This window comes from Erythrolamprus reginae, chromosome 7 (genome assembly GCF_031021105.1).
Source record: "Erythrolamprus reginae isolate rEryReg1 chromosome 7, rEryReg1.hap1, whole genome shotgun sequence".
NCBI lineage: Eukaryota > Metazoa > Chordata > Lepidosauria > Squamata > Dipsadidae > Erythrolamprus > Erythrolamprus reginae.
In genome coordinates this window covers 251333-272297 of record NC_091956.1, presented here as the reverse complement: position 1 = coordinate 272297, position 20965 = coordinate 251333, and the positions used below count along the sequence as shown (strand labels likewise).

General features: G+C 63.5%; 2 protein-coding genes across 10 annotated transcripts; one reads left to right on the top strand and one right to left on the bottom strand.

The window, feature by feature from the left end:
* Positions 1-329: 329 nt before the first annotated feature.
* TTC31 (tetratricopeptide repeat domain 31) lies at positions 330-8603 on the top strand. Of its 9 annotated transcripts, none has more exons than XM_070756762.1 (16): positions 330-611; positions 1093-1141; positions 1240-1433; positions 1812-1895; positions 1982-2044; positions 2263-2391; positions 2727-2864; positions 3446-3497; positions 4546-4636; positions 5895-6036; positions 6133-6237; positions 6755-6827; positions 6966-7062; positions 7692-7766; positions 7909-8011; positions 8131-8603. In XM_070756762.1, the coding sequence occupies exons 1-16, from the start codon at positions 345-347 to the stop codon at positions 8245-8247; spliced, it is 1779 nt and encodes a 592-aa protein (XP_070612863.1). In that variant the 5' UTR covers positions 330-344; the 3' UTR covers positions 8248-8603. The 9 variants fall into 9 exon arrangements, with proteins under 9 accessions (XP_070612863.1, XP_070612861.1, XP_070612867.1 ...); XM_070756760.1 differs by having other exon boundaries at positions 6755-6829; positions 6962-7062; XM_070756763.1 differs by having other exon boundaries at positions 377-611; positions 1089-1141; positions 6755-6829; positions 6962-7062.
* Positions 8604-14210: 5607 nt separating this feature from the next.
* Positions 14211-19021, bottom strand: LBX2 (ladybird homeobox 2). Its single transcript, XM_070756510.1, has 2 exons — positions 18011-19021; positions 14211-15297 (listed from the first exon to the last, which is right to left on the bottom strand). The coding sequence occupies exons 1-2, from the start codon at positions 18330-18332 to the stop codon at positions 14825-14827; spliced, it is 795 nt and encodes a 264-aa protein (XP_070612611.1). The 5' UTR covers positions 18333-19021; the 3' UTR covers positions 14211-14824.
* Between the last annotated feature and the right edge of the window lie 1944 nt (positions 19022-20965).

Below are 20965 nucleotides of genomic sequence, written 5' to 3'. Positions count from 1 at the left end.
TGAAAAGTCTCTGATTGAAATACAGTATACCCTCATTTACACACACACAAAAAGTGGGGAGACCCCAAACCAAAAGCCACCGTGCAGAATGCGCCTCTATACAAGGCCGCCCTGGTAGCCTCCCCCCCTTCCTGGGTCCAGGCAAACCTCCGCCCCCCCAGGCCACAAGGCCCCCAGCAGCCTCACTGGGCTGGCACTGAGGGCCGAGGGCGGCGGTGCCTGTCCAGGAGGCCCTTCCGCTCCCCGCAGGAGAAAATCCGGGGCTGACGGTCCCTCCGCCCGCCCCCGGAAGCTCTCTTCCTCCAGGCTGAAGCGACCCCCCCACCCAGGCCCGGGGACGGCGCATGCTCCCGCGTGTCCACGCAGCTGGCCCCGCCTCCTCCCCGCAGTCGAGCCAGAATGGCGGCCTCTTTCTCTCTCTCTCTCTGCCTGCCGGAAGGAGGCCGCGGGTTCCGCTTCCGGGAAAAGACCATAGCTGCCCGTGCCGCTCTTGTCCGCCAGAGGGACCTTCGGAGGAACCGCGCCGTCGCTCGCCGCTGCCCTCCTCGGCGGGGTCATGGAGCGGCTGGCGGCCGGGGAGGAAGAGGCGGAGGCGGAGGAGGAAGACAGCGGTGAGTGCTCTCCGGTCCGGCACTGGGAGCGGGGCCGCCGTGCCCCTCTGAGCCCGGGGGGCGTGGGGGGGGTGGCAGAGCGTTCGGTGGAGCCAAGCCGGGGAAGAGGGCTGGCCGAGGGGGGGGGGGCTGTCCGGTCACGAGCGAAGCGCCCGGCAGCGTCCCTGGGGCTGTGGTTGGGGGTGGGGTCGGCTCTCCCGGGGGAGCTGGTTCCAAAGGCCCGGGGCCCCCACAGAGAAGGCTCTTCCCCAAGGCCCCGGCAGCCGACACTGTTTGGTCGACGGGACCCTAAGGAGACCGACTCTGCCTGCATTCAGCTTTGCAAACGAGGCTTTGACTGCAGAGCCAGGCCAGGCCACGAAACGAAGGGCAGGGGTCCCAGGGATGCTCCTCGTGGTTGCAGGAAACAAAATTAGAGGATCAGGCCCCGGTTTCTGTCTGCCACAGTAAACAAAACTCTTTTGTTTACTAACAAAGGCAGGATTGTTTTGACTGGCCCTTTTGGACACTTTCCACCTTCCCTGTCCAAGGTCAGTCCCACATTCCTTTCTGCTGGGCAACACTGGACGGATGTCCGAGGACGGCTTCAAGGTCTCACCTACTCAGGCCCCCTGTGCTCCTCTTTCAGACGTGAACGGAGGAGAGCTTGGCTGGTACGATGGGTTTGACTATGACGTGAGCTGGGAGGACAGCAGTGAGGAAGCCGAGGAGGACAGCGAGGAGGACGACATCCTGAACGGTCCTTTCGCCACCTTCTGTGGTCTTCAGAGGGCCTTTCCTCTGGGCCTGGCCTTGCCCCAGAAGCCACAGCTTACAGCTGAGGTCAGTCAGCGCTTATTTGACCCGCTTCACATTCCCCGATAGCAGTGGAGCTAAGCAAGGCCGCTTCCCAGAGGGCTCCAGAAACCGCTGCTGAGTCAACATTTTTGAAATGTGAAACATGGCGGCTACTTAACCCCATTCGTTGTTCTGGTTCCTCTGGCGAAGTTAAGATTTTGCTCCTTTCTGTGGTGGTGGTGCTGCTGTTTACATACCGGCACATGATCCCCGGTGCCAGGCCACAGCCAGGTGTGGCCCTTGGCCCTCGGGTTCCTGTGTCTTCCCACCAGCTCCTGGGAGACGGCAGTGTGTCCGGAGGGCGGTGTGTCCGGAGGGTGGGCAGCTGGGTGGGTGAGGAGGCTGCTCCCTGCTCTCTTCCAGGAGGCTGAGCGCAATGCGGAGTTGCTGGTGGCCGAGGAGGAACGGCTCAAGAAAAAGGCTGAGAAGAAAAGGATGAGGAAGAAGGTAGCCAGGCCGGCGGGGCTCGTTTTCCCCTTGGGAGGGGTGGGGCGGAGCGGCTGGGGGGCCTGATGCACTCTGCTTACCCTCAGAGGCAGAAGGACCGGAAGAGGCAGGAGAAGCAGAGCATGGAGCTCAGGGCAAAGAGCGAAGCCGTGAGTGGACATCTTGGCTGCAGCGGGTGGGGTGGGGGCTCAGCCTTGGGCCGGCTGGGAAGTCGCCCTCGGGGCCACTCTGGCCGGTCGCTTTTCTCGGAGAGAGACCTCAGCAGACTGCGCTGGTTTCCAGCTCTGCCAATGTCCCGACTCGTTCGTGCGGGGGGGGGGGGGGGTTGGTTCCTGGGTCCTGCAAGGGCTTCTTTTCCTCCCCATAGGATAAACCTTCAGCCGGACAAGATGAGGGGACTGTGGGTGGTGGCCCCCCTGGTTCAGAGGGGGGGTTCAGTGAAGCCTCCCCAGGAGGAAGGAGCCCCAGCAGGAGCGTGGAGGGGGAGGCGGCAGAGGTGAGTGGACGGGGGGTGGGGGACAGTCCCAGAGTCCACCTGGGATTTCAACCGATACAGGGAGCCTGTTATGTGGTGGTGGTGGTGGTGGTGGTGGTGGGTTTCAAGGTCTCTGGCTCTTGGTCCCTTCGATCCCCCCTGTGGAGTCCCGGCGGAGGAAATGCTGAACCTCCACCAGCCATTATTGCAGCCGCCACCGAACCCGTCAGAGCCGCAGCGAGGGGGCCGTGGCCGCGTTAGTTCCAGGCTTTGTTGCCATACAAGCGGCTGCGGCAGTGCCGGTTCGGTTCCCCGCCTGAGCTGCTGCTGCCGCCCCCCCCGTCTCTCCCGCGCAGGAGGAGCTGGATCTGTGCAGCACGTTCGTCTCCAAAGCCCGACGGAAGCTGCAGGCCAAGTGCCGGCTGCCGAGGGAGGAGAGCGGAGGGAAGAACCGCAGGCGGGAGGAGGAGGAGGAGGAGGCGCAAAAGGCGGAGGTGAGGGCACCTGTCCCGGCCAGCCCCCCACACACCCCTCCCCCGTCTCCCCCCCCCCATGCTGGCAGCCCTCAGGGTCCATTTCTCCGTGGCCCCGTTTTCTGTGGTAGCTTTTAGGAAGCGAATTCGTTCGCTCGCTCACTCAATTCGGCTTCTGTGCCACCCGAAGGACTCAGAGCAGCTTACGACAGTATAAAATGCAATACGTAGAAAAAAGGAGTCAAACGTGCAATATAAAACTCTAAAACCTTAATTAAAACCCACGGTTAAACTGTCCAGTCAGCCTGCATCTGTTCCACTCATACAATTTGGCCATGATAGTGGTTCTGTCCAGCAGAATCAGATTTGGAGGGATTTCTGTTCTCTCTCTCTCCCTCTCTCCCCCTCCCCTAAATTGGTGGGCCAGCCATCTCACACCCATGACACTGCGTGGCTCACGAAATGCAACCACACCAGTCAAACAACCCACACAAATGACACAGAAACGGTAGCCGGGGAAGGTGGCAGCCCCTTGCGTTCGCCGTGGGGCAGGCTGGATGGCAACGGCAGGGGTCTCCCCCTCCCCCTTCTCCCCTCCCCAGAAGCCTTCGGAGCCCCAGCTGAGTCCGGTGGAGCAGAGCCTGGTGCTGGCAGGTGAGCGGCTGGGGGCGCTTTCTCCCCACCAGAGCTGAGCTGCCCCTCCCTGGGTCCAGCAGTTGGAGAAATTGGGGGGCTGCAAAGATTTAATTCTGGGCCCCCCTTGCTAAATAGAACGAGGCGGCTGGAGGTGATGGGCGTGTTTTCAGGTCTCGTGAAATTAAGGGAGAGAATTCCCCAGAAGACGGAGGGAAGTGTAAAATTGTTTAGATCACTTGGGGGGGGGGGGGGGATAAGCTGCCATTTTTAAAAATGAAATTTCAAAGACCCCCCCCCCCCCCCCAGAAGGAACAAACATCATGCAGGTCTGCAGAACAGATGATAACGACAAGAGGGAAACTTTTGGAGCCAGTCGGGGGGTGGGGTGCCGCAAAGGGGCCCACGGAGGTTTCGGCTGCCCCTGCAGACGGACGGTTCCTGCAGCCCCCGAAAGCTCCCGTGTCCCGACTGTCCCGGCCTTGGTCGGACACCTTTGGCTCGGCCCCGCAAGGCCCCTTCTTGGCCCCAGCTGGACGAGGGGGTCCTAGAAGCTGGAACCTCTTCCGAGGGCGCCAGGGAGGGGGGGGCTCGAGGCTGTAAGTCCCACGAAGAGTTTGAGACCAGGGGGCTGGGGGCGTTAAGGGCCCCACTTCAAGGGCAGCTAGAGAGTCACCTGGTCAGACTTCAGGTTCCTGGCCTTGGTTTGATTGGGGGAGGGAATGGGGAGGGGGCTTCACAGTCCATTCCAGTGGGAGGGCTCAGCTCACGTGCCCCATGGGGTTGCGGGCCCCTCCCTGGGGGTCTCTTGCTGGTCGAGCCCTGGTCTGGGTCGGGTGAGGGCTGGGCAGGAAATCTTGGTAAGCCAGAGGGATGCATATAGTGGGGGGGGGGCAGGTCAGTCCTGGGCAGGGTTGTCACTCAAGTGGGACAACCTGGATGGTGTGTGTGTGTGTTTTAAGTCCGATCCCGGTTGTGCTGCCTTTCCCGCCTTTTAAGGGTTTGGGGCAGGGGGTCGCAAGGGCCCCGGGGGTCGTGCAGAAACATTTTCGCTTCCCTCCGGCTGCAGACTGTGCAAATGAAAGGGCCAAGCGGGGGCTCTTTCGTGAGGCCGTGGGGCTCTTTACCGAAGCCATTGAGCTGAACCCCCAGGAGTACAGGTGAGGCCGGGGGAGGGGCTTGGATCCAAGTATTTTCTGCCAGCTGAGCTTCCCCTCCCCCTTCCCTCCCCCACGGACGTGGCCTTGAGAGGCGGTGCTCAGGGCGGGGAGAAGCTTTGGCCCTTCTGGTGGCATCCAGCGCAGGCTGGGGGGAGGGGTGACACACTTTGTGGGTCATATGGCCCTGGGCCTGTCCGTAGGCGTCCCTGGGCCCCCTCCCGCCTGCCGCAGGCCCTTACTGGCGCCCCCCTGCTGAGTGCCAGGGAATGCCTCTTGATGGCCGGGGGGGACGAGGGGCTAGGGTGGGAGTGGGGGCAGCAAAGTCTTCCTGACAGAAGCCGAGGTTGTTGCCTTCTGAGGAAACATCTGTGCTGCTGCTTCTTAAAACCAGGTGTTGTCCTGGGCACGGCTCCATGCGCTTCCTGCCTGGGGGGGCCTCCCGGGGCCTCTCGGGGCCCGCCAGTCGGTTCCTTTGGAGCGGCAGGGAGGGGGGCGTCCGATCGGCTTCCGGGCCCCTCTCTGGAAAAGGGGGCAGGAAGGGGGGTGGCCTGCAGGGGGCGCTGGCGGGCTGCTCTCCAAGGCTGACCCCGGGGTGGGAGCTGTGCCGGAGGGGACCCAAGGGCCTGTCTGACCCCCCTTGAGCGGAACGACTCGATTGGAAAGCGGGGGGCAGGGGCCAGGGTGCCGGGCTGGGCCAGCCAGTCCAAGGGTTAGAGTTCGGGCTCTGTGGCTGACCAGGGAAGGTGCTTCTGCCCGGTCAAGGCCGGCTGGTCTGGGCCTGGTTGGTCTGCACCCGTTTTGGCAGAGTTTTATAAAATGGCAGCAGACCTGTGAGGAAACGGAGGGAGTTGTGGGGGGGAGGCTGGTCTTCTGGTTGTGCCTTGTGGAGTGTGTGTGTGTGTGTGTGTGTGTGTGAGGGGAGGGTCAGAAAGAGAGGAGGGGAGAAGGGGGGGGAGTGGCAGGGGAGGCTTGGCCAAAGCTCGGGAAGCGATGATCTTCCCCCCTCTGGGCTGGGAGGGAGCCACCACTGGGATCCCTGGGGGGGGGGCATTTGGGGGCTGTGATGAGACCCCTACGCGGTCCGGCCGGGGGGGGGGGGAGGGAGCGTCTCCCTGCTGCAAGGTGACTGGTGTGCTAAGAGAGGCAGGTAGATAAGAGCGCACCTGGAGGGCTAAATGGGGGGTGCTGCCCATGCAACGCTCTGGTTTATAGAGGGGGGGCATCTTTTGCACCCTGACCCCCCCGGCCCTCTGCGCAGGTTCTTCGGCAACCGCTCCTTCTGCCACGAGAAGCTGCAGAGCCACGCGGAGGCCCTGCGGGATGCCCAGAGGGCGCTGAGCCTGCGGCCAGACTGGCCCAGAGGCCTCTTCCGCCAGGGCAAGGCCCTCTTGGGCCTCAAGGTGACTCCAGGGGGGCAGAAGGGCGGGGGGAGCACAGGGTCTGGGGGGGGGCTTTCTGGCAGCCGGCGACCCTCCTGCCTGTCTCCCCCTGCCCAGCAATACAGGGAGGCGGCAAGGAATTTCTGGCAGCTCCTGCCGCTCGACGGCTTCCGAGGCGATGCCGCCCTGCAGCTCCAGAAGTGCCAGGCCCAGCATTCCCTGGTGAGCCCGGAGGGGGGGGGCGCTCTGGGGCCAGGCCGGGTTGTTCGGCGGCAGGCTTGCCTGGAGGGTTTGCCCAGGGCGGGTGGGCAGGTGGGCACTTTGAGGCCCCCTGACATCTCGGCTTCAAGGGAGGGAAACGGCCGCTTGGCCAGGGGGGCGGCCTGCAGACTGGGGGCCTTGAGGAGGGGGGGCTGAGAGGCTCTATTCACCCGCATCCTGACCTGCCTGGCCTGCGGGTGGCTCTGGGGCCTGGCTCCCCCTCCTGCCTCCCTCGCGGGACTCTTTCGCCTTGGCTTGACTGCAGTGAGGAATGGTGGAGAGCCCCCCCCCTCTAAAACCAGGAGCCAGGGGGGGCGACCTGCAGACGAGAGGGTCCCTGTGGGTGGGGGGTGTCCAGGCACATCCGGCGTCTCTGGGGACTCAGGCAGGGCCCCCTCCCCCACCCCCATGGAAGCCCTCCGTCTTGGGGGGCTTGTGGGTTCCAGCCGAGACTCACCCGCTGCCCTTTCTTTGCCAGGAGGGATGGACGGACGGCCCCCACCGCGACTGGGACGCCCGGCCTGTGGAAATGCAGCAGCTGCCTCTGCCCAGTAAGTAGAGGTGGGGTGGTCAGGGGCCCAGGCTTTGCAGGGGGTGGGCCCAGGGCGGGCAAGGGCTGCTGCCCAGTGGGTGTGCAGAGACCAAGCCCTCACTGGCCCTCACCTGTCTTTCTCTCCCTGCCGGTCAAGGCGGGCAGCCCGGCAGGCAGCGGAGGAGCCCCGACAGCAGAGCCCAGGACGTGGCCCCCACCCGGCTGGCCCCTCCGGCCGCAGAGGTCCCAGTCAGGTGAGGAGGGGGAGAAGGGGGAGCAGGAAGCCTCTCGCGGAGTGTTTGGGCCCCTTCCTGCCCACGAGCGGAGGCAGCAGGGTGGGGAGGACACAGGCGGACGCTTCCAAAGTCAGTCGGAAGCAACAAAAGGCCCCGTGGATTGACCGACCGCAGGCTCTCTCGAGAAGCAGAGACCTCCCGCGGTCTCTGCTTCTCCAGCGCTCCCGTCCTGCCTCCTCCGCCCCAGGTGCCTCTGGGCCCTTCCTGCTGCTCAGGAGGCCCTCCGCCAAGCGCAGCACGGGCCCCCTTGGCCATGAACTCTAGGCCCAGGGGGGGCAGTTTCGTGGCCCTGAGACCAGCCCGAGATGGTTGGCAACAGGGCAGATTTTGGGGGGAGGGGGAAGCCAGGCTGCCCCAGAACTGGCCAAGGAGCAGCTTCACTGGCCCCGCCAACTCCAGGGGGCTCAGGAGGGGTCTGCCAGTCCTGTGGAGCTTTCTCTTGGGGGGGGGGGCTTTGGCTCTGCCCCAGCTGCTCCGATGGAGGCTGGGGGGGCAGGGGTCCCTCTGGAAGTGGGCGGAGGGGGCCAGGGAGCAGGCTGGGGTGGTGGGCCGCCTCTTCCGGTGGTGACTAAGGCGCTCCCTTGCAGGGATAGGTTCGCCGTCTGGGTGGGGAACCTGGCGCCCACCATCACCCCACAGGGACTGCGCCACTATTTTCAGCCGTAAGTTGGCCTGCTCTTTCCCGGTGGGGGGGATGAGTATGGGGGGCTGTTTCTTGTGGCTCCTCCCCCCTTTCTGGTGACCTGGGGGAGGGGCGTCCCCTGGACGTGAGACCAGCTCCGACCTCCACTCTGCTTGGGGCAGGTTTGGGCCCGTGGAGTCCGTCCGGTGCCTCCCTCACAAGGCCTGCGCCTTCGTCAACTACAGCCACCAAGGGGCCGCCAAAGCCGCCTACAAGGCCCTGCAGGTGGGGATCCCCCTCCCTGCCTGTCTCTGCGGGGGGGAGCATCGGGGGGGGAGGCGGTCTCACTCTTGCCCCCTCGGGCCCCCTTCCCTCACGGGGGCTTCCTCTTGCCTTCCTCGCAGGGGGCGGAAGTGGAAGGACGCAGGCTCGTTCTGCAGCTGAAGCACCCCACCCACGCCCCTGCGCCCCTCCCCACGGCAGGCCCCCCCTCCCACCACGGCCCCTCCTCCTGGGCCTGAAGACTGGGCCCCAAGGCCTGCACCACGGACATTCTCGGGGGGGGGGGGGGCTGCCTGCCTGCTTGTCCGGGAGGAGCCTGCTGCTCTTGAAGGGGGGGCCAGAGAGCATGGCTGCCCCCCTCCTTCCCCCCAAGGCTGCCAGGGCCCTGTCTGCTTTCGTGGGGGTTCCAGATTGGGGGGGCCCTTGCGGAGGGAGCTGCCGTTCCTGGGGCTCTGGGGCTCCCCCTCCACTGAGAGGCCTGGGGGCTCTTCTGGGTCCTTCGCCCCCCTACCCAGCCTCCGCCTCCCCAGCCTGCTCAGGGACTGATGCTGGTTGCCTTGTTTTTGTATAATTCACAATAAACGTCTGAAACGTGGTAGCCGTCTTTCCCCCTTGCAGGGCTGTGACCTACTGACCCCAGGCTTGGTCAGGAGCTGGGCTCTCCCTTCGGCCACGGCCGGACCCACCTGGCCCCCCACTCCCTCCCTCCCTGCCCTGGTGCCAAGGCCCCCCCCCTTCCCAGAGTCCCAGCTTGTGCTTGGAGGTGGCTCTGCCCTCCGCCCCCTCTCCCCTCTCCTCTGGGCCTCCCTCCCGTGGCTTCCTCTGTCCCAAGCATGCCTGGTGGGTCCCCCCCCCCAATATCAGCCTGGGGTGGGCACTGCCTTCCCCCCCCCACCTTCCTCCTCTGGGGCTGGGTTGCATTCCCTCCCTCCCTGTCAGTTTGAGTGATAGTGAGGCCCCTCCCTTGCTGTGAGCCCCCACCCCACCCACCCTCCCTGGCAGAGCTCACTTTGGCCAGCCTGCCTGCCAGCCTTGCTGCTTCTCCTTGGGGTGGGGGGGGCGACCCTCCTGCCCTCAGCCGGCAACACTACCCCCCCCCGCCGTTGATCCCAACCCTCCCCCCCCCAGTAGCTGCGCTTGGGCCTTGGCTGAGAGAGCTGCCCCACACCCACCTTCCAGGGGACAGTCTGTGGCCCTGCAGGCCTGGGAAGGAGCAGTCCAGCCCTCGGTGGGGGTGGGGGTGGTGCTGCTGGGGGGGAGGGGGGTCAGTCCTGCTGCTTGACCCGAAAGCAGCTGCCCCACCAGCCACTCCCCCCCCCCCAATTTCACGGGTCTCCGTTTCAGGTCTCGGAGTTTCCGTTCCCAGGATGTGGGTTTCAAGGCAGCTGGAAAGAAAGGGAGGGGGGGCGGCATCACCCCAGGGAGGACGGAGGAGGCCGCTGCTCGGGGTTTTGGGAGGGAGAGCGGGGGGGGCGGGGGTGTCATGGGGTGATGGGCCAAGCCCTGTCCTGGTGGAGGAGGGGGGGGGGGGCTTTTCACTGTGGCAGGAGAGGCAGAGCCAGAAGAGAAACACTCCCCCACACCTCTCTTTGGTGCTCCCGGGCCTCTTGTTGGCTGGAGGGAGACCCCTGCCTGGCACAAGAGCTCCTGACTGTTGGGGGGCTCCTTTGGGTGGCGGGGAGGGTCACGAGGGCCTGATCCCTGGAAAGGGGGCGAGAGGGCAGCCTTCCATTCATTACACCCACTAGTCCGCCACTGGGGGGGCAGTGGGGGCTCCTGCCTCTGTTTCCCCTGGGGACCAGCAGGTGAGGGGGGGTGCTGCTTCGGCCAGACCCTCTGCGGCTACCCAGAGGGCAGCATTAAAACCCACGTGACGGAGGAAGCCCGAGAACAGCAATTAATCACCACTTAGAGGAAATGGACACTAACCACGGAAGGTGCCGGGAGGCAGCTAGGCGGCTAATCAAGCGGAAAATTGGACAAGAGAGCCCGGCTGAGAGTGGAGCCGCCGCCCCTCGTCCCCCCACGCCGGTGCCGCTCGAGCGGCTGTCTTACTGCTGACCGGACGGGACGGACGGTTCCCCAAGGCTGAAAGCAGCGACCCCCGCGCTCTTTCCCCGGGCCTCTGGCTGAGAGCGCCTGCCTTCACCGGGCCGCTGGCTCGCTCGGCGGTTGGGGGATTCGGCGGCGGTGCAACAGCGGGCGAAGCACTGCAGACCGGGAGCATCTCGAGCTTTCTGCCCGGGGGCCCCAGCAACGCCCATTCCGTGCGCCGGCCTTCTTTTTAGTCGGACAGCCTCGCTTCAGCCTCGCCTCCAGATCCTCCCCGGGACCACCCAGGGGCCCCGACGGCGGCCAGAGGAGAGGAGGCCACGGGGTGTCTTCCTTGCTCGCCCCTCGGAGCCAAATGAGGCGCAGGGCTCCCCCTTGGAAGGAGGACCGCCTGCTGGACTCGGAGCTCTGGGCTGCGCGCTCACTGGGGAGCTCCTCTCCATTCCCGGTGGGCCGCAGCGGGGCCTCCTTCCGCCCGGGCGCTGCAGGAGAGGTCAGGATCCGGAAGCAGAGGTGGGGCGGGCGGGGGGCCTTCCACAGGATTCGCGCAAAGCTCGGACACCCTCCATCTGAGGATCAGCCCTCCAACGTCCCTTCCAACAAGGATTCTGATGACGGGGCGATTCCCTCCCCCTCCAATTCAGACAACCCTTTTCCATCAGGGGACATCAGAAGACACGCGCCTTCATCAAAGCAGCTGAGGGCTGAACAAAAACCCGGCAAACCCGGCATGGAGGGCAGCCTAAAATTGGGGAGGGATTTCCTGACAGTGAGACCAACGCACCTGTGGAACGGCTTGCTTCCAGAAGTTGTGGCTGCTCCGACGCTGGGGGCTCTTAAAGAAGAGACGGGGTAGCCAAAGCTTCCTGGATTGGAAGAGGCCCCTCCCAGCTCTATTTAATCCCGTGTTATTATTGTACATTTACTTCGAGCTTCTTCCAGCTCCTCCCTCTTTTTAAAAAAAAAAAGTTATTGAAGTTTATTTCATAGGTAAAAACAAATCTCACCAACAGAATAGAGAAGGGAAAAAGAAAGAAAAATGATAGTGCAAGAAAAACGAAAAAGAGATTTTAAAAGGCTGGAGTAGACTTCTGACATTCTTTTCAACAAAGCCACCATCCCACCTCCTTCCACCATCCCAAAAACTCCTTCAGCCCTTTGTTCAATTCTCAAGTTTTTCAGTCATTGAATCAACTAATGATCAATTAACTTGTAAAAAATCCATAAAGGTTTTCCAGTCTTTTAAACCAAGCATTTAAATTTGTTTGATTTTCCCCCCCAGTTCATTTCTCCACCACCTGCTTAAGCCGATGCACAGGGATTAGTATCAGTTATGTGACTCGACCAGATGCTCTAAGGAGGGCCCCCAACGCCCCCCTTCCGTTTGGTAGAACAATGGTTGTGCTTCAGCCAATCCGGGCCCTCCATGGAGGACAAGGCCTCTTGTACCGCCTATCACAGCCTCAAGGAGGCATCCCTGAAGGGCGGGCAAGCCCCCCCCCCCCGCCCGCTAGCCGTGAGCTGGGCCTGGACTGGGAAGACAAAACGCAAAGCCTCCGGACAAAACTCGGCCCTCTCCCCGCTCCTCCCGTGGTGACTTTGGGGCGCGAACTCCTCCTCGGCTCCACCACCTTGGCTGGGCCACAGCGAGGATGGCGCATCAGGCAAAGTGCAGCTGCCTTCGCGGTCCCGGGTCCGGGGGCCTCTTGCTTTTGTGGCGGGATACCATTGCCAAGGGCCGCCTGGCCGCCTGGGGGGCTCCCTGTGCCGCCGACGGCTCGGGCCAAGTCCGGGGAGCGTCCAGGGCGAGGGGTTCCTCTTCGGGACACCCCCGGCCCCGGGGCTCCTCCGAGAGTTCAGGAGCGGCGCTCCCGTCCAGCGAAAGAGTTAAGGTATTGGAATGCCCAATGAAATACCACCGCGGCTGCAGAGGAACAGGTGTCCTGGATCGCAGAGGCAGATAAAGGGGGTCGCGGCCGGGCAGCCTCTCAGATCGGCCGCTGAGGAAAGGGCTGTTTCGGGCCACTTTCTCCCGGCTCCGGCCCTTCCTGAGCCCATTCCATTCCGCGGAGGTCCTCCCCGCGCCCCCTCCAAGTACACGGTTGGTATTGCCCACCGGAAGTTGCGAGTAGTGCAAAATGCTCCCCTTACTTAGCCGGTTAGCCGGACAGAGTCTGCACAGACCACTTTACAGTCACCCGCCGCCACCCCGTCACTCGGAAGGATCCAAATTGAGAAGGGAGCCTCTCCCCACCCAGCCCCACTCTTACCGAGGCCGCCCAAGACCCTTCTCCCGTCCCGGGGAGGTGTCCAGGCCAGGGGGGACGCGCGCACTCGGGGAGGTTGTGCTCGGCCCTTGGAGGAATTATGAGGCCCGGCTCCTTTTGCTTCGCGCCTTTGTTAGCCGACTGAGGAGGACTTGGCGGGGGGGGGGGAGGGTCAGTAACGTTGTAGCACATTTGACCTGAGACCTGAGCAAGGCGACCCTGCGGTGCGGGCAGCAGGGAAGGGAGGGGGGACTCAGAGGGTCCCTGAGCTGCCCAAAGACCCACCGCTGTCCCGCCATTCCACATTCCGGCAGTTCCACGAGAAGGCTGCGCCCCCCGCCCCTCCCCCCTCTTTTGCATCCCAGACTGGGACAGGCTGCCTCCTGAAGGACAAATGAGGGCCCGGGTTGTGGGGGCAACAGGCTGGCTCTGTTAAAAGTTGTAAGCCGCCCTGAGTCTAAGGAGAAGGGCGGCATTGAACAATTGGATGGATGGATGGATGGATGGATGGATGGATGGATGGATGGATGGATGAATAAATAAATAAATGGGACAGGTATGGATGGGCACCTGTGCGCCAGACTCCTCCCTGTCCAGGGAACATCCTTCACCTGCAAGGAGACCGCGAGAAGGGACATTTTGTTTCTGCTGAGGCCAAAACCGCCGAGGAACAAAGAGGCGCCTCACCGCTGCCCCCCCCCCTTGCAGCCGCTCTCCCCAGGCGCCCCGGACGCCGAGGAAGAAGGGCCGCCTCCATGAAGAGACCGGGCAGGGCCTCCCTTGGTGTCGGGGGGGGGTTGCGCAGCTTCATTCCCGGCACTTCTGGGTAGAGAAACGGGGCGTACAATCCGAATTATTTCAGGCTATATTCAGCTGGGCCACTTCCACATTTTCGGGACGCAGGCTGAGCAAACGACATTGCCTCCCCGCTCGCCTTGCAGCCCCTCAGGGAGGGAGGGTTGTCCGGACAGGCGAACCAAGGAAGGGAAGCTCCCCGCCCCACCCCTCTTGCTCGTAGTCCGGCCTGGCTCTGCTCCGCCCGCCGCGGCCTTCCCATTTCCCTGGACCAGAGGAGCTCCGCCCGGCTGCTCGTGCCCGATTTTGTCTCCGCAGCGTTTGGGAGCCGCTGCCCTCCTGCCCTCGTCCTCCTGGCGGAGGCTGCTCCAGAAAGGCCCCCGCTGCTCTCGCCCCGGGCCTCCCGCCTTGGCAAGACGGCAATGGAGAAGCCGGGAAATGGGCCGCCTGCGGGCGGTGGCGACCTTCCTTCCTCCCGCCCGGCATTCCCTTCGGTTGCAGCCGGGCCTTCTGGCAGCCCCCCCCCCCGTGGGAAGCTTCCAGCGCAGCCCTCCTGCCCGCCGGCCCCCCCTCGCCACCCGCTGTCTCGCCCCCGTCCCGTCCAGCCGCTCCCTCCTCCCACAAACGTCGCCCGTCCCGGAGCCCCGCGGGGCGACCCCGCGGGGGAGGCCCCTTGGGAGGATTGCCTTACCGGAGGAGGGTCCTGCGTCCCGAGGTAAAGGCTGCCTGGCTGCCGCCTGTGCCGCGTCACAGGTCTCCGCGCATCTAGTCCCCGCACCCGCCTCTCCTGGATGGGGGGTCCACCGCTCCCTCCCTTCTCCGTCCTTCCGTGGGCCCCGGCTGCTCTCTTTCCCCGGCGGAGCAGATGGCAGAGAGGAGATCCTAGGCCTTTCCTATCCCGACACCCAGAAAGAGCCGCCCTCCCCCGCCCTGATCCCCCCCCTCCACCACTCCCCAGTGGCATAGTTCTGCCCCCCGCCGTTTCTTCGACTTTTGCAGCACCTCAACTGTAACTCGTCTCCCCTCCCGCCCGACTTCCCCCGTCGGCATACAAACCCTGGAAGCAGGTTCGGCATCAAGTATGTCCTTTTATTCCAAATATGTACACGCACAGGCGACCGAAAAACGGGGGGGAGGGGGCAGAGGCGGAGAAACCGAAGGCCGGGTTGCCCTCCGTGCCTGGAGCGCTCTCCTGGGCTGGGTAGGCCGAACTGCAGGCCCAGCGCTGCAGGCCTCGGATCTCTCCAGAGCGCGCTTCTTCGCTCCGAAAGGCCGCGAGCGGCTACTCTTGCTCGGCCCGCCATCTGCTCCCCGTCACCCGCTCTCCTGCTCCGCCGGTGCCCCGATGGCGCCTCACCCAAGAAAGGACACGAACTCACAGATCAAATTGCCAGTGGGCCGCTGGGAAAATACAATAACCAAATTAAACTTAAAAATTGCACCAAAACTTCCCCTCCACTGAAAAAGGTGGGCGGGGAGGAGGGGAGCACATGCGGAATTGCGGGTGAGGAATGGGAAGAGCGCTTAAGGTGCGATGCCGAGCGGGGGACGAGGCGGCGGGAATCCCGGAGAGAGAGAGAGGCGCAGTCCAGGGGAGGCGGGGGCCCTCGGAACGGCCTTGCGGCCCAGTCTTGCACTCCTCCTCAAGCGGCCTTGCTATCCAGAGGCACGAGAGGGGAAGGCGTCGCCCCCTCACCGGCCCTCAGTCTCCCACGTCGATCTCTTCCTCCTCCTCCTCCTCCTCCTCTTCCTCGCCGTCGGAGAAAGGGTCCGTTGTGTGGCGGGAGGCGCAGGGAGAGGGCGGGGGCGACGTGCGGGAGAGGTTGCGCCCACGGGCTCGGGCAGGGCCGGGGGCGCCCGAGGGCTCCAGCTCGGGCATGCTGGCCAGCTTCTCCAGGGTGGCGGAGGGCAACTTCTTTAGCGACTCCACGTCGGCCTTCATCTCCTCCAGGTCCCGCTTCAGTTTGGCGCGGCGGTTCTGGAACCAGGTGATGACCTGCGCGTTGCTCAGGCCCAGCTGCGCCGCGATGTGGTCTCGGTCGGCGGGCGAGAGGTACTTCTGGTAGAGGAAGCGTTTCTCCAGCTCGTAGATCTGGTGGTTGGTGAAGGCCGTGCGCGACTTGCGACGCTTTTTGGACGGGGGGCGCGGCCCGAAGGCGCCCAGCTGGTCTCGACCTGCGGGAAAGGCAAGAAGAAGCCGCCGCGGCGTCAGGTTCCGTGGCCGGCCGGCCGGCCGGTCAACCTTCCGACGCGGGGCTGGGGCTGGCCGCGCTCTCGGCCGCGCGCAAGGCAAAGGGAGCGGCGGCGGCTCCGAAGGGCGCTGCAGGGCCCAAACCGGCTGCCCCTCCTCCTCCCTCCCTCCTCCACCCTCCGTCCAAGCTCCCGGGGCCCCTGCGGGCATCGCCTCCCGGAGCAAAAGCCCCCTCCCGTCTTGAACGCCCCCCACCGAAGGCCGCAATTGTTTCCCCTTTCAAAATGAATCCCCGTTTGCAGTAAGGCCCCTTCGGCGCTTCTCCTGCGACACTGCGGGGCCGGAGCGCTCTGGATGCGAACTCTGGGAGCCCAACGGAGGCCCCAGGAGGGAAGGGGGACCCTGTTGCCTTTGGAGGGAGGAGGGGAGGCCCTGCGCCCCGCTGAAATTAAGCCTCCCCTTCCTGGCAGGGGCGCGACGGCCTCGGGTGAAAATCCCCGGCGGGCGACAATCCCTTGAATCCACCCGCTGATCTCTCTCACCTTCCCTGCGGAAGGGATCAAAGCCGTCCGGGGCCTCCCCGTTTGGCAGGGCCCATCCGCCCCCGCCGATGACCGGGCAAACGTTTTCTTCCCTGGTGACCGGGTCCTCCGGCAGGGAGGGGCGGAAAAAGAGGGCTGGGCGCGGTGTGCGGGGGAGGGGCAGGTTGGGGGTCCGCAGGGGTTCAGCCCGGCCTGGGTGAGCTAAGAGCGCCTAGAAGAGAAACTGAAAAAACGCTCTCCCAAATCTCCAGCCGCCTTCAAGACCGGCCGGCAGCAATTTGCTCGCTCGCGTTCCCTTCTTTGGAGAATCCCGCACTTGCTCAGCCGAGAGGAGGCTCCAGGCCGGAGGCTCCAGCTGGCAGAAGTTGTTTTTGGACCTTCTGGTTCATGGCCATTTTTAGGTAGAATAAAAGGCTGCGTTTCAGCAGCGCCCAGTGAAAAAAACAAAGATATTTACAATAAGTTTGAAATTAAAGCAACCCACTGACTTGATTGAATAAAAGCGCAAATCAGCTGACTTTACCTGCCTCCTTTTCAAAAAAACAAAACAAAACCCCCAAATAACTGAGCGCAGGAATTAATTTGGGAGGCATTTTTTCATTTGCACTTTTGAAAAAAAAATAGCCGAAGGCTAAATAAATATAAAAGCGGAGCAGGGAAGAAGAGGGTTGCAAAATATAAGGGCAGACTAGATGGACCATGAGGTCTTTTTCTGCCGTCAATCTTCTATGTTTCTATTCCTTTGTTTACCACGGAAATAAGGGTTTCTTGAAATGGCTAAGAAGCTCCCGTAGAAAAAGGGGAAACAATTTAAAATAAATAATATAAGCGAATATAATTTAATGATGTGCAATAAATTCTTAGGATTAGATGTGTTTGTGTATTATATTTTAATATAGAATAAAATAAGACCATAGTAAAATTTATAAAGTTAATTGCATTGGTGCAAAAATGTAATAAAATATCAATAATTGTACTTGTATTAATACAATAACAATATTATGATTATAAAAATTATAATTACGGTTTCGGTAATTATAATTCTAATAATTATAATTACGGTTTCATCTAGCTCTCAGTTGTCTTTGTAATTTCATCCTTATTTTCGGAAGGAAATTTTGCAGGGAGAAATATCTCAATTTCGCTTCCCAAACAAATTTCTGAGCACAGCGGCTGCTGTTAATGATTTTGTCTTAGTATCTTAAATTGTATGTCGGCCATTGAAAAAATCGAGATGAAGACTTTAAATGAAATCAACATCCGGGTTTATAAAATCAAAATAGAGAATTTAAATTTTAAAACTGAGATTCAGGTGGAAAATTGTTTTGGGGAACAAAAAACTTATGAACCGTGAGTGCAGATTCTGGCTTAAAGTTTCCCACCGAGGGGGACGGGCCGGTTGATCCCGGACGGATTGGAGCCGGGCGTGGATCGTTGGCCTTCCAGGCTGAGGCCGGGCGGGCTCCGAGCTTCCTGGACGTGGGAACAAAGAATTGGGGTCTTCGAAGACGCCGGGCGGGCGCAGCAGGGTCGGAAGGGGACTGGCGGTGCGGGGCCAAGGAGAGCAGCTTCAATACAGAGCGGGACCAGTTGCATCCGAGCTCGGCGGCTTGGGTTGCCGGATAGTCCCGCTGAGATTGGACCGGACCGGCCTTAAAAACGCGCCTGTTTCTGTCGCCCGGCGGGAGCGGAGAAAACGGCCCGGTAGGAGCTCCGGAACCAATTGCGGCAGCGCTTTGCCGCCCGCGGAGCTCCGCTGGGAAGTCCGGAGCGGAGCCCCGTCGGAGCAAGCAGAGATCTGGGGTTCAGCCCAACGAGCAGGTCCGAGGAGCGGCCTGAGGAAGTCCGCGGGCTGCCGGCGGGGCTTAAAAGCAGGAACGAAGGCGCAACCGGGGCTGTTTTTGTGGCTCGGGACGCGGGAGAAATTCTGTGGCCCCCAAATCCCTGGTGGGGAGACAGGGGAGCCCCCTACGAGAGCGGGACGCCGCGACGGGGCTCTTCCAGAGCCCTGCAGGGTGGAAGCAGCGCAGCTTCCCTCCGACCCTTTGCAAGCAAGCGACCCCCGGGGTTCCCGCAGAGCGAGCGGGGAGCGGAACGAGCGGCCTGAACCATTCCGGGTCCGCCCGCGGCCCTCCCCGCGGCCAGCCGCCCTTACCTTCGGCCGCCTGGAGCACGTTGAGTTCCAGCCCCTTGAACGTCTTGCTCGCCAGCTCCTCCAGGGCGCAGAGCGGAGAGTCGGGGGCGGGCAGGCCGTTCCACGGGCTTCCAGCCGAGCGGGCCGCCTTGTCCAGCAGGCGGGCGGCGGGGGCTTTGTGCCCGGAGGGTCTGCTGAGGATGTCTTCGATGCCGAACGGGGTGAGGGGCTTGCTGGAGTTGGCAGGGGGTGGGAGGTGGTCCAGGGGGCTCCGGTGCCTCTCTTCGGCTGCGCCCGGCGGCGGCACTGCGGGGACAGCCTTCCCTTCCTTCGCGGATGTCATTGCCGGGGGAGGGAGGGAGGGCTGGGGGAAGGACAGGTCCCGGCTTGTCCCCAGCGCCAGAGCCGGCCGGGCGAGAGTTCAGCACCCCCTGCGGGTCATTGCAAGGCTGCCCTCGGGCCTCCAGAGACCAGGCGCGCCCGCCCTGCGTGGTGCCCAGAGGTGCCCGAGCCCGGCCTGGGCGTTCAGACTGGCTCAGCGCCCCCGCCCATCCCCCTTCTGGGCCGCCTCTGTTGTGGGGGGGGGGGCCTGTCGGGTCTCTTGCGCCTCTCGCCGTTGGCGAGCCCCTCCAGCCGCAACCAAGCCCACTCGGGCGCTCCAGCCTTAAAGGCGCACAGGCTGGGCCAGCGGCTGGGCACTGGGTAGGAGGAGCCAGCGGCCAAGTGTTAGCAAAGTTCCTGAATCTGAGGAGGGGAGGCGTGGGGGAGCGGGGGGCGGGAAGAGAAGAGCAGGGGATCCCCGCTTCTCAGGCCTCCGCCTCGCCGCTCTGCAGGCCGCTGTCGCTCTCCAAGGAACCGCCGCCTCGCCGCTCTTGCGGATCTTCCAGGCCCGGAATAACCTACTCGGCTCCGTCACTCGGGCCCCGGCCGCTCCCGGCTGCCCTGGGAGAGTTCCACGGAGAAAGACCCTCCGGCCGTCCAGGTAGCGCCTCCCATGCGGACTCTGCTTGTTTTTTAAGTCTTGCCGTTGATTTTTGGCACCTACCAGAAATGTTTCCTTCAAAAGAAAACAAATGCTTATCCGGCCAACCCCGCGAGAGCCGGAGGATCGGGCCCCTCCTCGGGGGAGCGGCCTGCCTTCTCCGGGTCTCTCAAGGGCCGCAGTTCCCCCGGTGGGGCCGCGCCGAGTCGCGTTCCCGGAAGAAGGCCCGGCTCCCCGCCCGACCCGCCTCTTTCGCTCTGCCGGCGTGGCCGCGGCCATTCCGAAGGCCCGTTGCCCGCAGCCACGAAGCGCCCCTCGTCCCCCCCGTCCTGCCTTCCTTTGAAGGGGGGACCGGAGGGCCGCGCCGTTGTTCCGGCCTCCTGCCTTCCAGCCCCGACTATCGCCCGCCCTTACAAAGGAGTCGCTGGGCGTCGGAGAGAGTCTGTTCGGTTCGGGGCTCCGGGCGAGAGGGAAGCAGACAGAAGGGCCGCTCTGCTTGCCGCCTTCCACGGACGCCCCGGGACTCCGCTTGTGGCCTCCACTTCTCCCCCCACCCGTTTCTTATTTTTAACCGCGCGGTTCTTTCTCCCCCGGGCTTCCTCGCCAGACTCGACCGCTTCGCCTCTTCTCCACCGGAGCCTCCGCCTCTGCCTGGGTGGACCCCGCACGCCCCGAGCAGAGCACCCAGCCGCCTGTCTGTCTAGGCCCCGCTGCTCTTTTCCACCCAGCCTGGGGCTCTCGCCGCCTTTTCGGCTTCCTTCCTCCTTGTGCTGCCCCTTCGCGCGGTTCCCCCCTTGCCGCCTTCGGAAGAAACGCTCCTACGCTCCGTGAGGCCCGTAGACTCGGCCGGCGCTGCTCAGGTTCGCGGGGATCGGGCCCTCCTTGCCTGGGTCGCCTCGCCGCCTGTGGCCCAGCTGGGCGCTCAGCCCTCCCCCCTCCCGCCGCTGCTAATGCAAGGCAGACGTGCGATATCCCAGTAAAAGGGAGCCATAAAATGCGACTCCCCCCCTCGCCATAAAGAGCATTTCAAAGTGCCCCCCACCGGCCGCCTGCCTGAAGCGGAGGGCCGCCTGGGCGGCTGCGGGGCTCTTCGGCGGTGAGGCCAGGCCGGCGTCCCCGAGGAAGGGGCCTCTGGGGGCGCCCCCACCCCACCGGAGGCGGCACCCCATCTTCCTCCCCTGCTCGGGCTCTTGCTGGGCTGCAGTTTTATGGGTTCCCTCCCTCTAAATGGCCCATAAAAGCGCCGCGTCTGGGAGTGATTAAGGCCCGCAGCGCAGGATTCCTGGGCGGGTTTTGGGTTACACCGTCCCGGCAGGCCGTAAAAACATCAGACAAATAGCTCCACGATCCCGCGAGCTTGTAAACGTCTTGTCCTGCCTTGCCGGTGCCCTCCCGGCCAGCTGCGGAGAGGCCGCGTCTTCCGGGCGCGGGGAGGCCAGGAAAACCGCCCGGGGGGGGGAGCAGGGCAGACAAATTGCCGGCGGGCCCACAGGCCTCCAGCCAGGCTCTCTCCAGGTCGCGCGGCCCTTCCAGGAGAGAAGCGGGCGGCCTTTCTACGAAACGTCCACCGCTTGGAAGCCGCGTGGCCCTGTTCCCGGATGGCCCAGCCAGAACAGGGCAAGACAGGCTCGGGGCAGTGGGCCAATGGCTGCCCCTCAATTCCTTAGCAGGAGAGCGATCGGTCGGGCCCCCTCTCCTCCCCCTTCGAGAAAAGGCTTTGCTCCCCTGGAACTACTCGAGACGCGGTCCGTGCGGGGGTGGGGATGTTTCGGAGAGCCTTCCACAAAGACCGAAAACCGTCCGGCTGCAACGACCGGAAGGGAAGGGAGGGCCGTTTGTAGGTGCCCGCGAGGCCCTACTGGGGTTCTAGGACCGTCCTTCGGGAGTCCGGCAGCGGCTTTGGGTTTGCAGGACACGCCGAGGCTTCCCGGCTTCCGGCCTCACTTCTGGGCCTCGGCCTCCCGCTCTGCCCCGCCTTGCTCTCTGCCCCCCCA